The sequence below is a fragment of the Poromitra crassiceps genome, assembly GCF_964638095.1.
Source record: "Poromitra crassiceps genome assembly, chromosome: 18".
Taxonomy (NCBI): Eukaryota; Metazoa; Chordata; class Actinopteri; order Beryciformes; family Melamphaidae; genus Poromitra; species Poromitra crassiceps.
The window spans coordinates 10,555,256-10,574,122 of record NC_139636.1 but is presented as its reverse complement, the minus strand read 5'-3'; the positions used below and the strand labels follow the sequence as shown (position 1 = coordinate 10,574,122).

The following is an 18,867-nucleotide window of genomic DNA, read 5'->3' as shown; positions in this document are numbered from 1 at the left end:
TGTCCTGTAGGCTCACACAGAGCTGTCCTGTAGACTCACACAGTGCTGTCCTGTAGGCTCACACAGAGCTGTCCTGTAGGCTCACACAGAGCTGTCCTGTATAGGCTCACACAGTGCTGTCCTGTAGGCTCACACAGTGCTGTCCTGTATAGGCTCACACAGTGCTGTCCTGTAGGCTCACACAGTGCTGTCCTGTAGGCTCAGTGCTGTCCTGTAGGCTCACACAGTGCTGTCCTGTAGACTCACACAGTGCTGTCCTGTAGGCTCACACAGTGCTGTCCTGTAGACTCACACAGTGCTGTCCTGTAGGCTCACACAGAGCTGTCCTGTAGGCTCACACAGAGCTGTCCTGTAGGCTCACACAGTGCTGTCCTGTAGGCTCACACAGAGCTGTCCTGTAGGCTCACACAGTGCTGTCCTGTAGGCTCACACAGTGCTGGCCTGGCTGCAACAACAGAAAGAGCTTCCTTATGTTTTATTAACCATGACCAGACCTGCTGCTGAACACGATGGACAGGACAGTGGAAATTGTCATGCAGCAGGCCCTTTTCACAGCGGCCATTTTCCATGATTGGAAGTTGGAAACCCTCATTACTGTTTTGCTTGCACCTGTCCTGTGTGTACCCTGTCTTTTTTACTCAAAATGGCCACTGTGAAAAGGGCCTACTGTGTGACTCACATCAGGCCCGTCGCAGGCGGGGCCCTGTGCGAACTTGATGTGCGAGGCCCTGCTCATGAACATGCACACGCATGAATCACGTGCACACACATAGCAAGTCTAGTCCTACTACACGCGAGTGGACAGTGAACATATCGTTTATCAAGTGCGCTTGGACATTGTCATGCCATTGTCAATGCACTGGAACTAGCGGTTGCACACATGGCTGAGTTTTCACATAGAAGTCAAATAGTTTGAGTTTTATTGCAAAGTCATAGGGAGCTGTTTGTTTAAAAACAATACAGACATGCTCAATTGGGGGGGGAAATAGCGAATCAAATGGGGGGGGAGGGGTTAAAGTAAATTGAATGTGAATCACACCAGCTGATGGCTGCTGCACCCAGAAAAGTTTAAATTCGATTTGAATAGCTTCCATATGGTCGAGACAGAGAGGAAATCAAACAAACACACAGACCTGCATCGATGCAAACCTCTGCTCTAATGACGGAACAAAAATCGGAGTGTTGTGGAAAAAGATGTCCAAATATTATCAAGCCACTGTTTACCACCAATCACAATGTCCACCCCCGGCATCCTGCATGTCTGTCCCCACCCAGTGTTGAAGGGATGTGAAGATTAGAGGGACCGTACCGTATCCAGTATCACAGGGCAAATTACAGAGCCAAGGGTCTGCGTAATCCTAGACCACGATATAAACAGTTTGAAAGATCAAGATGGCCGGTGCACACAGCGAGGACAAAAGATGTCCTTATGCCGTGTGAAAGCCTTTCACTCACACGCTCATTATTTGTGATATGTGGCTCTCGAGCTGCAGTACCACAGGGGCTTCCTGTCATTTCACATGGGGGTTATTATCTTATTATCTCTAGCGCTCTTTGGCCATGCTGTACGCTCGATTTGAGATACGCTCCTTCTGCGAAGTTCTGTTAGGCCTGCTGATGACATCCCGACGATAATGGGCTGCTGCTCTTATCTCAACAGTATGCTAGAATCATAGGCTACACTAGGTCTTAATTTCTGCAAGAAAAGCATTCATCGAGTAGAATTTCATTTTTAAACATTTGTCTTGGAGAAGATTGCTTGCGAGAATGGGAGGGACATAATGGCAATCAGTGCAAAACAACTTCTGTTGCACCCTATTCTTTTTCACTGAAAACCAAAATGATGAAGGTAGAAGAGTGTGAGTGTGAGAGTAGCATAATACACTGTAGCATGATGGCACCAAGCTGATCGACCGTCAACTTTGGCTTCGTTTTCCAACATATCACCACATGTCACTTTTCATCCATGCATTCTTAACAGTCTATCGATTCCTGTCATGTTGACATGACAAAGCCCGTGTCAGTTTATCCTGGGCCTGCTCGACCTTCTTGTATTGACCCCATTTCATTGCATTTGAAGGAAAGTATGTCGACTAAGAGGTTGCGTTGTGGCGTTGTGGTGTTTTGAGCACTTTGCGTCGTTCCCGTCATCGCTTCGTCTTGCACTGCATCAGCTGGAGAACACAACTCTACTGTCTGCGAACGCAAGCGATGTCCTCGGCTTGTTTTAGATAATGCACCGTGAGCTCACATTTGTCAGAAGTGATTTGATCGTGTTGCACTGAAGATATTTCTGCTTAAGAAGCCGATCTGCGAGGCAAGCTGGATTAGATGCAGGGGTCAACTCTCATGTCGTCACGACTCACATTGCATCTGGCTGCAGCGAGACTGAAAGACTGATGACCCTTCAGGGCAGACTCACTCTCATTTCTGACCCTCAGTAAAGAGGACACGGTCCTGGGTCACGTTTTGGGTTTCTTGCATTCTGCTGTTGTTGATATCCTGTTAGTTATAGATATCTTGTTTCAATCATGAGAGACCAGTGGGTAAAATTGAACAAGCAAGCTTTATTCACAACTGGCACGGCAACTAGTTTTGGCGTAATGACTCCATGATAAGATGACGCTCCTCTTGTGGTGAGAGAGGAGGGCATCTGCTCAGACTAGGATAGAGAATATATATATATTGTTAGTTAGTTGTTAGTTATATATCCTGTTAGTTACATTGTTAGTTATATATCTTGTTAGTTACTGTTAGTTATATATCCTGTTAGTTATCTTGTTAGTTATATATCTTGTTAGTTATATCCTGTTAGTTATATATCTTATATATCCTGTTAGTTATCTTGTTAGTTATATATCTTGTTATATATTTTGTTAGTTATCCTGTTAGTTTATATATCTTGTTAGTATTTATCCTGTTAGTTATATATCTGGTTAGTTATATATATTGTTAGTATTTATCCTGTTAGTTATATATCTGGTTATATATCTGGTTAGTATATCTTGTTAGTTATATCCTGTTAGTTATATATCTTGTTATTAGATATATATCCTGTTAGTTATCTTGTTAGTTATATATTTTGTTAGTTATCCTGTTAGTTTATATATCTTGTTAGTATTTATCCTGTTAGTTATATATCTGGTTAGTTATATATCTTGTTAGTATTTATCCTGTTAGTTATATATCTGGTTAGTTATATATCTTGTTAGTATTTATCCTGTTAGTTATATATCTGGTTAGTTATATATATTGTTAGTATTTATCCTGTTAGTTATATATCTGGTTAGTTATATATCTTGTTAGTATTTATCCTGTTAGTTATATATCTGGTTAGTTATATATCTTGTTATTATTTATCCTGTTAGTTATATATCTTGTTAGTTATATATCCTGTTAGTTATATATCTGGTTAGTTATATATCTTGTTAGTTATATATCTTGTTAGTTATATATCTGGTTAGTTATATATCTTGTTAGTTATATATCTGGTTAGTTATATATCTTGTTATTATTTATCCTGTTAGTTATATATCTTGTTAGTTATATATCTGGTTAGTTATATATCTTGTTAGTTATATATCCTGATTATCTTGTTAGTTATGGCACGGAGACACAGCCTGATACAACCCAGCAGTGACTGAGCTGTGTCATCATGCTCCAGCTGAACAGTTCAGAGCGAGTGGTCTCCAGAGGGGCTCCAGGGGGCTGCTACACTGTGACGGTGATGTATCACAAACCTTCACTTCCAATCAATTGAAATGAGCCATGCTTTGTTCTTTGATCTCGGAACAATGAACAGAAATGGTATTATAGTCTGTCTTATTTGAACAAGGCCCACAATCCTGTCCACTTTGTGTCCTACATACTGATGACCAGATTTTTTGTCAATTGTTGCTGCATGTGCTGCTGTAGCCCAGGTTTGTCTCTCTTTGGTGACACTGCAGTTTGTTTTCTCTGCTGTTGAGTAATATCTACTCCCCTAACCCATGCTATGTAACACAAATGACAGTGTTTGTTGTTATAGCCCCAAATGTCTCTCTGAACAAAGGTTGTCTTGGTCCATGAACAGCAGCAATGTAGCAGAGGGAAAAGAAAGTGAGGGGATGAAGAGAACAATTGCAGAACAAAGGAAAACACTGGAGCCAACTTAAGTGTTGCCTTCACGCCTGGTAAAACTATTCCGCTACGTAGAAAGCATAGAGTAGCCCACAGCTCAACGATTTGTCAACTGTGCGTGTTGTCTCCTGAGAGAGAGAGAGAGAGAGAGAGAGAGAGGGAGAGAGAGAGAGAGAGAGGGGGAGAGAGAGAGTGAGAGAGAGAGAGAGAGAGGGGGAGAGAGAGAGTGAGAGGCAGAATGTTAAGTTGATGAGCGAGAGCAAGCGGGCACAAAAGAGAAAAAAATGGAGAAAGAGGGCGGAGGAGAGAAAGAGTTTAATGTGGCGTTGGCAAAGAAGCGGAGAACCAGGAAGAAAGACAAATTAGTATGCAAGGCTTAACTTTGGCACATTAGCATTCAGTGACTGGTCGCCCTCCACTATGACTCAAGCAGCATGTTTACGGCTCAGCAGGCTGAGGGGCTATCTGCTACACAGCTACACAGGAGGCTGAGGGGCTATCTGCTACACAGGAGGCTGAGGGGCTATCTGCTATACAGGAGGCTGAGGGGCTATCTGCTATACAGGAGGCTGAGGGGCTATCTGCTATACAGGAGGCTGAGGGGCTATCTGCTATACAGGAGGCTGAGGGGCTATCTGCTACACAGGAGGCTGAGGGGCTATCTGCTATACAGGAGGCTGAGGGGCTATCTGCTACACAGGAGGCTGAGGGGCTATCTGCTACACAGGAGGCTGAGGGGCTATCTGCTACACAGGAGGCTGAGGGGCTATCTGCTATACAGGAGGCTGAGGGGCTATCTGCTACACAGGAGGCTGAGGGGCTATCTGCTACACCGCACCATGAGACACCACCATCCATCTATCTATAGAAAAGGGGCAAGTGGGCAATCTCTGTCTGTTCTCTGTTTACATTTTTTTGTCCCACTGATGATGTCATAGTGATGTCATAACAGCAATTACTGATTTTCCTTTTGAGAATGATTGCGACCACCAGCTGATAAAGTCCCACCAGCAGGCTGTTCTGAAAGGGCATCAACTCATGTATAAGAAGCCAAAGAAGCATATTTCCTTTCTATTCTTATCCAGCTCATCTGTTGAGGTGGCCATTTAAAACATCTGCCAAAGCGTATCCAATTTGGAATTTACACTCAAGATGCCCATATAGAGTGCCAAAGTCACGCCCTCTTCCGGGTTCAGCAAGGGATTTCTTATCGTCCGCCATTCATTTTTCCATTTTCGTAAAATGTCTATTATCTATTTATTTTTTTATCAAAGTGAAATTTTATATGGTCTCTCCTGATTATAATTCTGAGCAGAATACCCGTCCCTGTGTGACTGGGCATTTAGTCAGGTCTTACAGAGTTGGCATGCAGCCTCTCCTCTCCCTCCCCAGAGGGTCTTCATAGTTCAATTCACTGGCTGACAACGCTGCTCACCTGTGTGCTGCTCCACTCTGGAGCTCTCCATTGTGCTGAAAAATCCAGCTCCGTTAGTCACCTGCAGGGGTGCTCTATACGCAGTCTTCCTGAAAGATTCAGTGTGATCACACGTAAAATGGCATAGCTGTGGTCGAATACAATTCCACTCATTCACTCACTCACTCACTCACTCACTCACTCACTCACTCACTCACTCACTCACTCACTCACTCACTCAGAGACAGACACTTCACATTCTTATTATAGGATAGATGAATCACTTGGTTTGACCAAGTAAAATGATATTTTAAGAAGCATTTTACGAAACGTCTATGGAAAAATTAATGACGCATGAAATCCCTTGGTGCGGATGCCGAACCCGGAAGAGGACATGACTTTAGCACTATATAATGCTGTCTCACTCTGTCTCAGGACTTATGACATCATCATGATATGCCCAACACATTAGCCCACATCAGCCTGGGCTTCTTATCAGACTCAGGCTCAGTACCTAATGCTGCGCATGAGGGATTGATGTACACACACATGAACAGACACACATACATGCACACACAGGTATACACGCATAGACACAATTAAACATACACACGAGGGTGGGAATTACATGGAGGCCCGTGATGCCTCTGGCCGTGATGCCCTGAGATCCCTAAGGCCACGTTGGCAGTGCCCTGCTAGCAACCTGCTACGGTCAGTTGCTTTAAAACAGGGGTGCCCACACTTTTTCAGCTTGGGAGCTACTTTTAAAATGACCAAGTCAAAGTGATCTACCAAACATATTTATTTATATATATATACACTGAGTATACAGTGGAAAACAGTGGAACAGTGGAAAAACAGTGGAAAAACAGTGGAAACAGTGGAAAAACAGTGGAAACAGTGGAAAAACAGTAATTTTTTTTTTTTTTTTTTTTTTTTTTTTTTTTTTTTCTTCCTCAATGCCATGCGATCGATCGCGATCGACGTATTGGGCACCCCTGCTTTAAAAGCATCAGTGGTCTCAGTTTAATGTAGCCTGCCCTATGCAAATGCTGTGTGATTGGCTGATTTTTAACACACATTTCAGAAAAATCACTCTTCACGATGTCAATAGAGCAATGGCCTTTGTGCCCTGGCATGTGGCCTCGTGCGCTAATTTAGTTTTTGCAACGCCGAAGGCCAGATGGCCACGCCCCTAAAATGATGAAATTCCCACCCTGATGCACACACAAACTATCTTTCTGTCTCACACACACACACACACACACACACACACACACACACACACACACACACGACACACACACACACACACACACACACACACACACACACACACACACACACACACACACACACACACACGCGCACACACACAGCACTGGGATTCACAGCCTACTCAGGTTGCTGGAGCCGTCTCAGGGAGCTCTGTGTTAATTGAAATGACTCTAAACATTGTCTTATTCAACATATTTATGGGGTTTAGATGAGAGACACACTAGCTGAGACTGAGCAGTCCATTGGGTCTCGTTAAAATCATGGTTTAAAGTGCTCATGTTAGCGGTTCTTACCGCTCCTCTAAGAGCTTGCGGTTTGTTTGCTGTCTTACAGATAATCGTTAACGCTTGCATTTCATGTATAACCCAAAAATATCCCTTTCGTCCCCGTCTCTTTGCAGGCGTCTCTGTCTTTTGTAGAACAGGATCGACTGATTAGAGCCACATGAGGATATAGGCACGGGGTTTGAATTCTGTTTGTGTTGAGCCTTATTGCCCAATAGTACAGTATGTCCTCCAATCTGCTTCCAAAGAGAGGTCATCAGGCCAGGCTGCATGCAATCCCTGAAGGACATTCTCAAGCACAAACACAGCCAAATGAGACAGATGGTCTTATGGCTCTATGAATCCAGGGCCTAGGAGATGAGCCAGCTGAATGCGTTTTGTCCAAGAAGAAGAGGCATCGGCGTGGCTTCTGACCAAGGTTACCGAAGGCTACAAAAGGAGGCCACTCCACGCTTTTTAGAGTTTGGACGCTGCCCCCGTTGCCAGTGTGGGATACGGAGGCCGACGTTAGGAATAACAGAGGTTTTCACCGATTGTCTCCGCAGAGTGGAGACGTTGATTCATCCGTGGAGAGACCTTGCTTTTGGGTAATTCGATTATGCAGATGAGCAGGAAGGCTCCTGCGTCTGTGACCGTGCTGAAAAGGACATAGGCGTGCGGCTGGCCAGGACACGTGGGGGCTGGCAGAGCGTCTCCCCCCGTACGTTTGCGGGAAGCATGCCACCGCCACAGAAAGCACCCCGATCCGTTGCAGTTATCCCCTTTCCTGGGGTCTGCCGGAGAGGGAAAATGGCATTCTGAGCAAGCCACAGCATTCCTCAGAGAAACCCTATGTCTGTATAGCATTAACAGATGGGACAAGTCTTGGCCGTGCGGAGCTCCGGCTTAGCTTTAGCTTTAGGATCGATTGTTTTATTTATAACGGGGCTGCTGCTGCTGTCTTGGCACTTTCATTCTGTAAAGACTTTTGCTGGCTAATCAGATTTAAAAGGATTTGAAGTCGCCGAACCTTTCATTGCTAATGGTAACATCAATTAAATTGGACGTTTCAACGGTGTTGAAATTCACCGTGGAAACTGTTCATTTTCTTACAGGAGATGATCGGTTTGCTTTTCGTTCTTGCACTTTCCATAGTTCTCCTTCCCCTTTGTCTCTGGCCAGTAAATAATCACAGACAGGCCTCTGTCTTTGCTGGATGTTGGAACCTGAACCCGTCTTGATGTTGTGCAAACGTGTGCAGGTGCAAGTATTGAAGCACAGGCCCAGTGTGCTCGGACACGGTCGATTCTGTAAATACACGTGAACTCTCTCCTCCTGCAGATGATCGGCGTAGAGTCCAGGGATGTGTGGGTGCAAGAGGGGACAGATCAAAGTCATGCTTTGCCCATATGGTCACTCCGGCTTCCTTCACTTCTGCCTGGGGAATAAGAAGAATCTATCTCTCTCAGAACTGGCAGACTTCTGAAAGGGACTACAAATAACTGCCTCGCAGTTGGAGGCCTCCGCCATTGACCACCGATAAGTCAAGTTGCAGTTGACATCCACGTCTGTCCAGACTCTTAGCAAAGACTTTGAAGGAATTTAATCAAAGGCAACTTGTGTTTTTGGCTAAATGGAAGTTACCACTATAGTCACATCACATGTATGATTCCAGTGAATGATTTCCAGTGTGAAACGTGCTGTCTTCACTTAGAGACTATTTTAGAGAGGAGTAGAGAGGACTGATAGAGAGCTTCGTCACACGGTGCAACGACAAATCACCTGAAGCTCACTATCAGCAAAACCAATGAGCTTGTGGTGGACTACCAGAGGAACAGGTCCTCTGTCCTGGTTGTCATCCAGGGAGAGGAAGTGAAGAGGGTGGACTCATACATACATACACATATGTATGAGTGATGATTTATGATACATATAAGTATCTTGAGGTCCAAATCAATATAATAAATGTGATGATTAGGTCAACTTCAAGGATTTTGGTGTCTGCAAAAGTAAGTGACAGCAATTCCACTGTATTTGTAGAACGACCCAAGATCGTTTTCTCAGCTACAGTGATAAGCAACACATTATGATGTCACAGTCAAGTTCACCTTTGAACTTTGGGATATAAAATGCCAGTTGATTTGATCCTATAAGACAGTTTGTGTTAAATGTTTGTCATAATTGCACTCTATGCAGTCTGCATTTGTTTGCACTTTTTATGCATTTTTATGCACCATGCATCTCTGCGGCTCAGATCCATGTGTGCTGCGGGACACGAGGAATCAAACGCACTTCCCCTCGGTCGATCACACTGAGTTTCTCTTTTTGTTTTTTTCTCTCTGTATGTTTCTGTATTTTGTATCTTGTGATTTAGGACTGAGACACAATGTGTTTACCCGCAACGGTGATGAATTGCAGAAACTGAATTGCCTCTTGGGGATAAATAAAGTTTTCTCAATCTGAATCTGAATAATTAGCGTATGAATTATATTCTTGAGTTATGGCCAAAAACATATTTGGTGGGTTCACAGTGACCTTGAACTTTGACCACCATCAGTTCATCCTTGAGTCCAAGTGGACGTTTGTGCCAAATTTGAAGAAATTCCCTGGAGGCGTTCCTAAGATATCACAACCTGAAAACATAATGCCTCTGGCCACAGCTGTCGGCCGCATACAAAGTAGGCATCCCCTTCCTTAAGAAGACACTCCTGCTCTGCTTAGACCTGTGAAAAAGACAGGCTCTGCAGGAGACATTGTGGTTCAAAGAGTAATCCACACTCTCTCTCTCTCTCTCTCTCACTCACACACACACACACACACACACACACACACACACACACACACACACACACACACACACACACACACACACACACACACACACACACACACACAGTAGTGTGGCTCTTAAAAAGGAGCCAGCAAACGTGGTACCCTCATCTTAACCAAGTCCCGTGTAAAGATAACAGCTATATCTTTAACAGATACTACAGAGGATGCTCCATTACTCACTTCTTTGCTCAGTATTTAATTGCTTTTTAGATTGGATTGTTGTTCTCTACGCATCATCACACACTCGGATACGGGGGAGAGAGGGTGTGTGTGTGTGTGTGTGTGTGTGTGTGCGCATTTGGGAGGACCATGCAGCCCAATATAATCCTCCTAACTTCACGAGGCAGCTTGAGACTCCCAAAACCTTCCTCTCATACTGTCTCCACGACGTTCCACACAACAGCATCAGTGGAAGAAGGTCAATCAGGCCTCCAGCTCCTCCAAATTCCATCAGCATCGATGGAGCTGACACGTGTATCTCCGGGCGCCCTAATGGAAAAGAGTCACCATAAATGATATGAATGGAAATGCCAGTGATTCTGCCTTGATGAACACGCACTCCTCCTCCTCCTCCGGCTCCTCGCTCCATCTATCCATCCATCAGCGTTACGTTCTCCCCCACCGCACCATCAAATCTGACGGGACAAGTCGTTTTGCGGATGAGAGTAGTACCGCTGAGTCAGCTGTGGCGGGATGAATATTCAGCGTTAATGTCTCAAACTAATGAAGTCATGTTTTGCCCGGTGGCTGATGGGCTGTCTCTTGTGGAGCACAGATTGAAAAGCAGAAGGGAGAGAGGAGGGTCTCAGGAGACGTGGCGGGGAGGACATGATAAACACAGTGTTGGAGGATGAGGAAAGATGACAGTGTACCGAATAATATTACAGGAGGAGGTGTGCTGTAGTGCAGGGTACAACAACAACCTGCTAACTTTTTCCTTCCACATTGAGGAAAGACCCACTTCTAAATCACCTCTATAGCCTAATACAGTATGCAAGAATAGTCTTACACTGTTTAACCCAGGGCATATCCTTTGCTGGATGGGCTGCTTAAAAGATTTATATATAAAAATGGTGGGCATAATGTCCATGGCACCACTACACCACTGATGATAATGATGATGATGGTACAGTAGGCTGTGTTAATTTTTTATCATAACTACTTGGTCTATTTCCAGGGCTCATGCAGAATATAATGAAACCAAGTTCAAGTTCATCGTTATCTGGTTCATATTCGGTCCAGGCTTTCTTGCCTGATATCCCACTGTCTGCAAATCCCTTAAAAGATGCCCGACACCGAAGATTAAGCCTCTCTGGATTTGTGCAAAGCCGTACTTAAGCGAGCCTGCGTTAAGCATCACTTTCTTTTCCAGCACGCTCACGCTTCGTCTCCTCTTCTTTCCATACAGAAGTGCTTCTGCAGCTTTGAGACGTGGCTCTGAACCTGCAATTATCTCACAGGCTCACAGCAGCGTCCCTATAATTCATCTAATATTCAGGATCGGAGGAGATCCAGGGAGATCAGGGAGGTCTTCCTCCTCTGTCACATCCATCAGGCATGCTGCTCCTCTGCCCTCCTTCCTGCCTCTCTCGCCTTCTCTCTCCTCACACGCACGCACGCACGCACGCACACACACACACACACACACACACACACACACACACACACACACACATACACACACACACACATAAACACACGCACACATGCACGCACACACACACACACACACAAAATGTGTCAAACTCGAGGTCCGTGGGACAAATCCAAAATTTTCGCAATACAATGCTAATTCTAATTCTAGTTATTTCTAACAGTTGTAGGCTACTAGTTGTCTGTTTTCCTATAATTCTTCTTTCAGAGCAAGAGTTATTATTAAGTTATTACTAAAATACCAATATGAATCAAATCAGAGCCAATTATGTAATATGAGATACATTTTATATCGTGTTACATTTGAGGGCAACCAGCCCGTGATGAAATAGAGTTTGACACCCTGCCCTGGCGTAAAATGATTCAACTTCATTATAAGATGCACTATATGATCTATGAAGTCATAAGTAATCAACACCTGAATCGGTCAACGAGTGATTCTTCATGCCTTCAAGCTGGTCATTTCCATGATAAGACACAATGGAACGGTCCCCTCTAAGCTGAGCTCACATAAAGATGCACAGACGGGTTGGCAAAGCACAAACACCTTGATGATGGCTAAAAATAGTTTGTCACGTGTATTGATTTTTCTCCCTCTGACTCCCTCAATGCTGCAGTTTGTGACTTATGAGAGAGAGAGAGAGAGAGAGAGAGAGAGAGTTGAGAAGTGGCAATCTTGGGAACAATAACCTATAATAACCTATTCATGCACATAGCAGCAGCCAGAATGCCCCCCTCTCTATTCTAGAGAAGGAAAACTGAGTCTATATTTTTCTAACTCTCAATAAGCACAAACGTTGCGAGGGACGAATGATTGTAGCAAACTTTAAAGGGTGACTGACTTTTCAGGGCGTCCGGATCCTGCCTACCAACACGAGGGTCGCAGGTTCGCGGCCCCGTGTTACCTCCGGCTTGGTCAGGCATCCATACAGGCTGTGTCTGCGGGTGGGAAGCCGGATTGAGGGTATCTGTCCTGGACGCTGCACTAGCGCCTCCTCTGGTCGGGCGGGGGGCACCTGTTTGGGGAGGAAGGGAACTGGTGGGAATAGCGTGATCGTCCCATGTGCTACGTCCTGCCGGTGGAGCTCCCCGCTGTCAGGTGAAAAGAAGCTGGTTGAAAATAGGCAAAGTGGCACCATTGACAAAAAAGTTTGATTGACCTTCAGCTTGTCTGATTGTGATGACGTATTTCTATCTGTAGTGTTTCACAGCAACGTTGGTGCAGTTTTCACATTCTACTAATTAAATGGTACATATTTTTAATCAATGCCTCCAGCCTGAAGGGGTAATGTGGTTCCTTCATCCATGTATTTCATCACTATAGTCAATGAGTTGCACCCTGGAAGCAGATACAGCACTGCTGTGATCAGTATAATTAAATGGTGAAAATGTGTTACATCATGGTGTCCCGCTGCTGTCCAGTGAAAGGCTACATTGAAGCCTTCCCCGGCAGATGGGGTCTGGCTATTGAAACAGTGTTCAATCAATATGCAGTGGACCATGCCATGCCACGTGCTTTGTCTATACAGCATGTTTGAAATTATTCTGTTTTTTTTCTTCTCCTATCTCCTCAGCTGGCCTCTTACGCCCTTTTGTATTGGGAAATATCCTCTATGGAATGCAGCCCAAGAGTATTTCCTCGCCATATATGGCGTGAATAGTTGAAGAGTTTGATTGCAAGATTATATAGGCTATACATATTTTGGAAAAGGAAATGATTTGAAGAGGTATGATCAATGTTAGAAAATTCAGCCCGAGGAACTGTAATCATTATGTCAACCAAGGACTAAAGTTCCCCCACACTGTAATTTAAAAAGGACCATAATGAGCATGTCATGTTATTCGAAAAGACAATCAAATTTTTTAAGGAAAAGTTTCCATTTGATATTGACTAGAGAAGTGTTTTGCCACAATATAACTAGATTTGAATGAATGAGTGTGTAACTTTGACTGTGTATTAGTCTAACTACTGAAATCCTGCTCAGTGAGCCCTCTACTGGTCACTGTGTGGGCACACTGCACTCATTTTAGCTTGGTCAAACTTCAATCACTGAAGCAATTACTGTGATGTCATGATATCGCTCTGTTCCAGACTGTCAGGAGGCGGCCTGATGAACATGTCATTCTGACACCAACTTCAGTTTGAGAAGTTTGATTTCCTCCAGGCAAACATTTTACCCCTCATCATTTTAATTTTTTAGCCTACCAGCATTTTCTATCAAAGTGGTTTTTAGTTATTACAGCAATACGCGATGTCTCCTGAATACTGTGCTTGCAACTTAATGGATAATTATAAAAGTCCACCAGTTTCAGACTAAATCAATCTAATAGTCTTAATTGCTAGTGACAGCAGACAGGATTGTGTTATTTTAATAAGTGACTGTGCATTTGGCTTCCTTACTCTGTGGTTTGTGTTTGGTGTGGACCACTGAGATATGGTGTGGACTGGAACCAGATCAGTGTTGTAACCAAAGAGACCAGAAATAATTGACTACACAGTGCAGTGGATGGTTTTCAATGGCAGCATACTTCATATAGGCCAGATACTTTTCCCATATCAAGGAATCCCAACTAGATGCACATTACACCACAGGCCCTCATTTGATTAGGCTTAGGCTATAAAAGGAATTTAATCTAGGAATATTATAGTTTTAATTGGTCGTTTTGTAGTTTGTTAGTGTACAAGTCAGTATCACATATTAAAATACAGACACTTTCACTGTGCAAATCTCTAGGGAATGAAGTCATAATTAAATAGCCTAAATTAAATTCATATTTTCATAATTTGCGTCTGAACCTCCAGGCCTCGAAAATCAAAGGAGGCATCTGAACCACACTCAGAGCAGAGACCACCACGATGTCACATTATGTCTTAGCATCCCTCCAGTGTGTGTAGGCGTTACTGGATCTTCAGTTGAGCTGCCCTAGAGCGTCTACCTATATTTATTCCTGTATCGGGGGATGGGGCAGTGAGTGCGCATGCGCTTGAGAGCTCCTAACTAACCACATGCGTTTCAATCACAACTGCGACAAGCAGCCAGAGATACCGCTAGGAATAAGACGGAAGTAGGGCTATTTTCCCTTCAAATTAAAGCCTAAAATTTGATCATCGAAGAAAAACTCAAATCATGGCACCAACATAATCTGCGGAATCAAATAAATAGGCTACGGAAAGGCTGAAGCTGTTAAATAATGTTATACTGAAATTGTTGGCTTCGGCTATGTGACACGTTTGCTGGGAAGTGCTTTTAGTTTGAAAGCCTGACAGGAAGTGGTACGTTTAATTCCTGTTACCTTGACCCTGGTCCAATCACGACGTTTCCCAGCAGAGAGAGCAGAGAGAGCGGCCGCTGAGCATCTACAGAAGACAGACCGCTGGTCCTCCTACTCTCTCTCTCTCTCTCTCTCTCTCTCTCGGACGGACAGAATGCTGTCACAGACTCAGTGAACGCTGGCCACTGTCTGCTCCGCTCCCCGGCCGGATCAAAGCTCTCCCCCTCCGGCTCAAGATGGGTTAGAAAGACGGGACCTGCTATGGATTATCCACTCACACTTCAGCGAGGATGATGATGGGGCTGTGGAGCTGGACGGGTTTTCTCACACAGACAACCTGACAAAGACGCCGGGTGCTGGAAAGGACTACTAGCCGGCGGGATTTGAGCGCTCTCCTCCGCAGCTTTCGCCTTTGCGTTTTCGTTTTTATTTTATTTTCTTTGTGTTGTGTTGTGTTGTTTTGTTTTGTTGTGTTTTTGCCTGCGCGTGCGTGTGACAGAGATATGTTGTCAGAATTGCTGTGCGGCTTCGTGGCTCTGGTCCTGTATGCCAACACTCTGGGCGCCGACTTCTGCTACGATGACAGGTACTGGATGAATGAACGACACGAAGCCCCCCCATACTACTACTAACACACACACACACACACACACACACACACACACACACACACACACACACACACACACACACACACACACACACACACACACACACACACACACACACACACACACACACACACACACACACACACACACACACACACACACACACACACGCGCGCTCGCGCGCACGCACTCACAGCAGCCTATGTGTGACTGCAGTTTGTTTGTTTGAGCCATAAGAGGCTTTATATTAACTGAAGTGTTTCCCAAAGTGGGGCTCCTTGAGAGGGCTCCAGGGGGTCCCTAAGTACAAAATAGGGACAGCTTTTATTATTAGTCCATTGACTAAGAAGATGCATCCCAATAAGAGTGATTATTTTTGAACCAGCTAGGCTCTCCCCCCCACCTGCAGTAGCCTATCAATCCTGTACTAAATATCTTAACATAAGAAACATTATTGTTATTAAGTAATTAAATGAGTAAAGACTAATCTATATTTAGGTTCCTGGCATGAGAAAGTAACCCTCCAATGAGTCTTGTTGTGTTGCCGGTAGCATTGCGTGGGCTCATTGGGACAGCGTGCAGTCACACTGGCAGAGAGGAGCACAGCACAACAGTAACTTATGGGACTTCACTTTCTGTTCACTTTCTTGTTGCAGCAGCAACACTGACATGTAACCCTTAAGATGCAGAGGATGTCATTTATTCAAAAAATAATAATAAAATAAAATAAATTGCAAGAGGGAATTAGGCTGTAAATATTTGAACACATAACTAATACTGTAGGTGAATGCCCCATTGTAGTAGTACACTAGTACATATAGCCTAACTGATATATCTGATAAAAAAACAAACACCATCAAGTTCCTATTATACTAACTACTTATACAGATTTGTAATGTGTTGTGATAGTGAGTTTATATACGAGGGATCAGCCGAGCAGCATTTTGGTAAACACAATGGAGCCCAAGTGGCGCGAGGCGTGTGAGTATCTGACTCTAGCCGTCTAACTCTGTTTACATTTTAAAAACTGTGACAGTTCACACAACTTTAACACGACATGTATATATTATACATCAAACTCTTGAGCTACTTCTGCTCTCACTCAGAATGTCAAAATATAAGCGATGTGATGTATTTCTGGGTGTCAAGTGACGTCACGCTGATTCGTCCTATAGTGACCATATATTATTTATGACTTTTTTGCTTTAATCTTCTTGGTATTACTGTAATATCCCTGTTATAGCTATTAGCTACATTCCTATAGTGACTTATAGTTTAGTCTATGTAAAGTGTCTTTGTTGATTTTATTATTGCACTGCTATAGTTTTCTGTTAGACTGGCAGGGAAATCAGTAGTAAACAAATGGCCAACCTGTTTGCTTCCTTGGTGAAAGTGTTGCAGTGTCCAGAGTGTGGCTGTGCTCTGAGTCTTCAGTCAGCTGTGAAATAATTGCTCTCTGGAGGATCACTAGTCCTGCACTCTAAAGCAGAAGTCCTTTGCCACCTTTGCCAAAGTCAGTCAGAGTGTGTCGCTTCCTGAACTTCTGAACAAAATATTGTCTAGCCCAGAGGTTCTCAAATGTTTTTCAGCAAAGGACCCCTTATAAGATAGAAAATATACCGGGGACCCCCTCATTCTGATTTGTGATTTTGGCCTCAGCTTGTTTCCACGGTAACGTGCTTGACATTTAAATTGATAGGTTTGTCAGGTTAGAATGTAATCCATGAACCATTTTAGATTTAAAGCATAACATATTTTCGTTGAACTATGAAGCTTTTGCACACAAAAGTTTTTTTTTTTTCTTCCCTGAAACCTTTTCGCGGACCCCCTGGCAAAGTGACTTAGACCACTGGTCTAGCCTATGACACAGTTTTTATTCACACCCAATGTGATTTGCTGGATACAGCAGCAGTTTCATACTCCACTGCCTGGGTTCATGACACGGTGGCTAAAGCTAATGCTGGCTAACGCATTACTCACAGTTGGTCTTTTGATATTTGAAAGCTGAATGTCTGTCATCATTGCATTCGACTTTTCTTATGTATTCACCATCCTTGCCTTGATGTAGGTCATATAGGCATAATATCCTTTTCCTATCATCCCCAATAAGTTGGTATTGGAATGGATCATTGATTGATCATAGCCAAACATGTATAGACATATTGATTACACCTGCTATCTAAGAACACCCATAGGACAGAATGCTGTGCAGTCAGTGTGTGTATAAACCTGAATGAATCCCCATGCTCTACCAGACATGCAGCTGTTTTGACTGGGTGTATTAGCGACAGGTGTTGCGCGGCGGCCATTAAAACACACAGCTCAGTGAGCGTACAGTAACATCAGCAGCATCACATGATGAAACCCCCCTGCTGTGTGTTTCCTTTCCACACTGTTCTGTATATAGAACACTTCCTGCTTCACACATTCCCCCCAGGCCCTGTTTTGCTGCCAGTCTGACACTTTGTGCTGCGCTCAGGTGATCCAGGCGAGAGACGCATGCTGCTGCTGTGTGTCCATAAAGCTGTCAGGGAGTGGCTGCACGGTGTGGAGAGGTTACAGGAGGTCACCTGTCTGCCTGCTGCTGTGTGTGGCTGCCTGTCTGCATGCTGCTGTGTGTGGCTGCCTGCCTGTCTGCATGCTGCTGTGTGTGGCTGCCTGTCTGTCTGCATGCTGCTGTGTGTGGCTGCCTGTCTGCATGCTGCTGTGTGTGGCTGCCTGTCTGTCTGCATGCTGCTGTGTGTGGCTGTCTGCATGCTGCTGTGTGTGTGTGCCTGTTTGCCTGCTGCTGTGTGTGGCTGCCTGTCTGCCTGCTGCTGTGTGTGGCTGCCTGTCTGTCTGCTGTGTGTGGCTGCCTGTCTGCCTGCTGCTGTGTGTGGCTGCCTGTCTGCTGCTGTGTGTGGCTGCCTGTCTGCCTGCTGCTGTGTGTGGCTGCCTGTCTGCTGCTGTGTGTGGCTGCCTGTCTGCATGCTGCTGTGTGTGGCTGCCTGTCTGCATGCTGCTGTGTGTGGCTGCCTGTCTGCCTGCTGCTGTGTGTGGCTGCCTGTCTGCCTGCTGCTGTGTGTGGCTGCCTGTCTGCATGCTGCTGTGTGTGGCTGCCTGTCTGCATGCTGCTGTGTGTGGCTGCCTGTCTGCCTGCTGGAGAGACTCATCTGTTACTGCAAGAACCTCCCAAAGTTTGAATGCATGCAGGGACAGAAAGACCTCTTCTGATGACTGCAGGAACTGAAGAGATGTGTGAACGTAACGTTATTTCTGCGTGAACATCACGTTATTTATGACCACTTAAGAAGCGGGCCAAGGTTAGGCTCAGTCTACTCACCATGCAGACGTGACGGAATGACTCAATCCTCCAGATAGCAGTTTGCACTGCAGCGCCTCAGCCAACCCTCTTTCAGATGGCTCATTCTGATGTGTTTGGTCT

The 18,867-nt window shown here is 44.6% G+C and overlaps 1 protein-coding gene across 1 annotated transcript in view; it reads left to right on the top strand.

The window, feature by feature from the left end:
- Positions 1-15,335: 15,335 nt before the first annotated feature.
- The window catches only part of LOC310792516 (protein O-mannosyl-transferase TMTC2-like), a gene marked incomplete at both ends in the record, with an annotated part of 124,669 nt that continues 121,137 nt past the window's right edge, over positions 15,336-18,867 (top strand). Inside the window, one exon of the mRNA XM_083654197.1 lies at positions 15,336-15,418. Coding sequence (XP_083510323.1) covers positions 15,336-15,418 — 83 coding nt within the window. The remainder of the gene's footprint in view (positions 15,419-18,867) is intronic.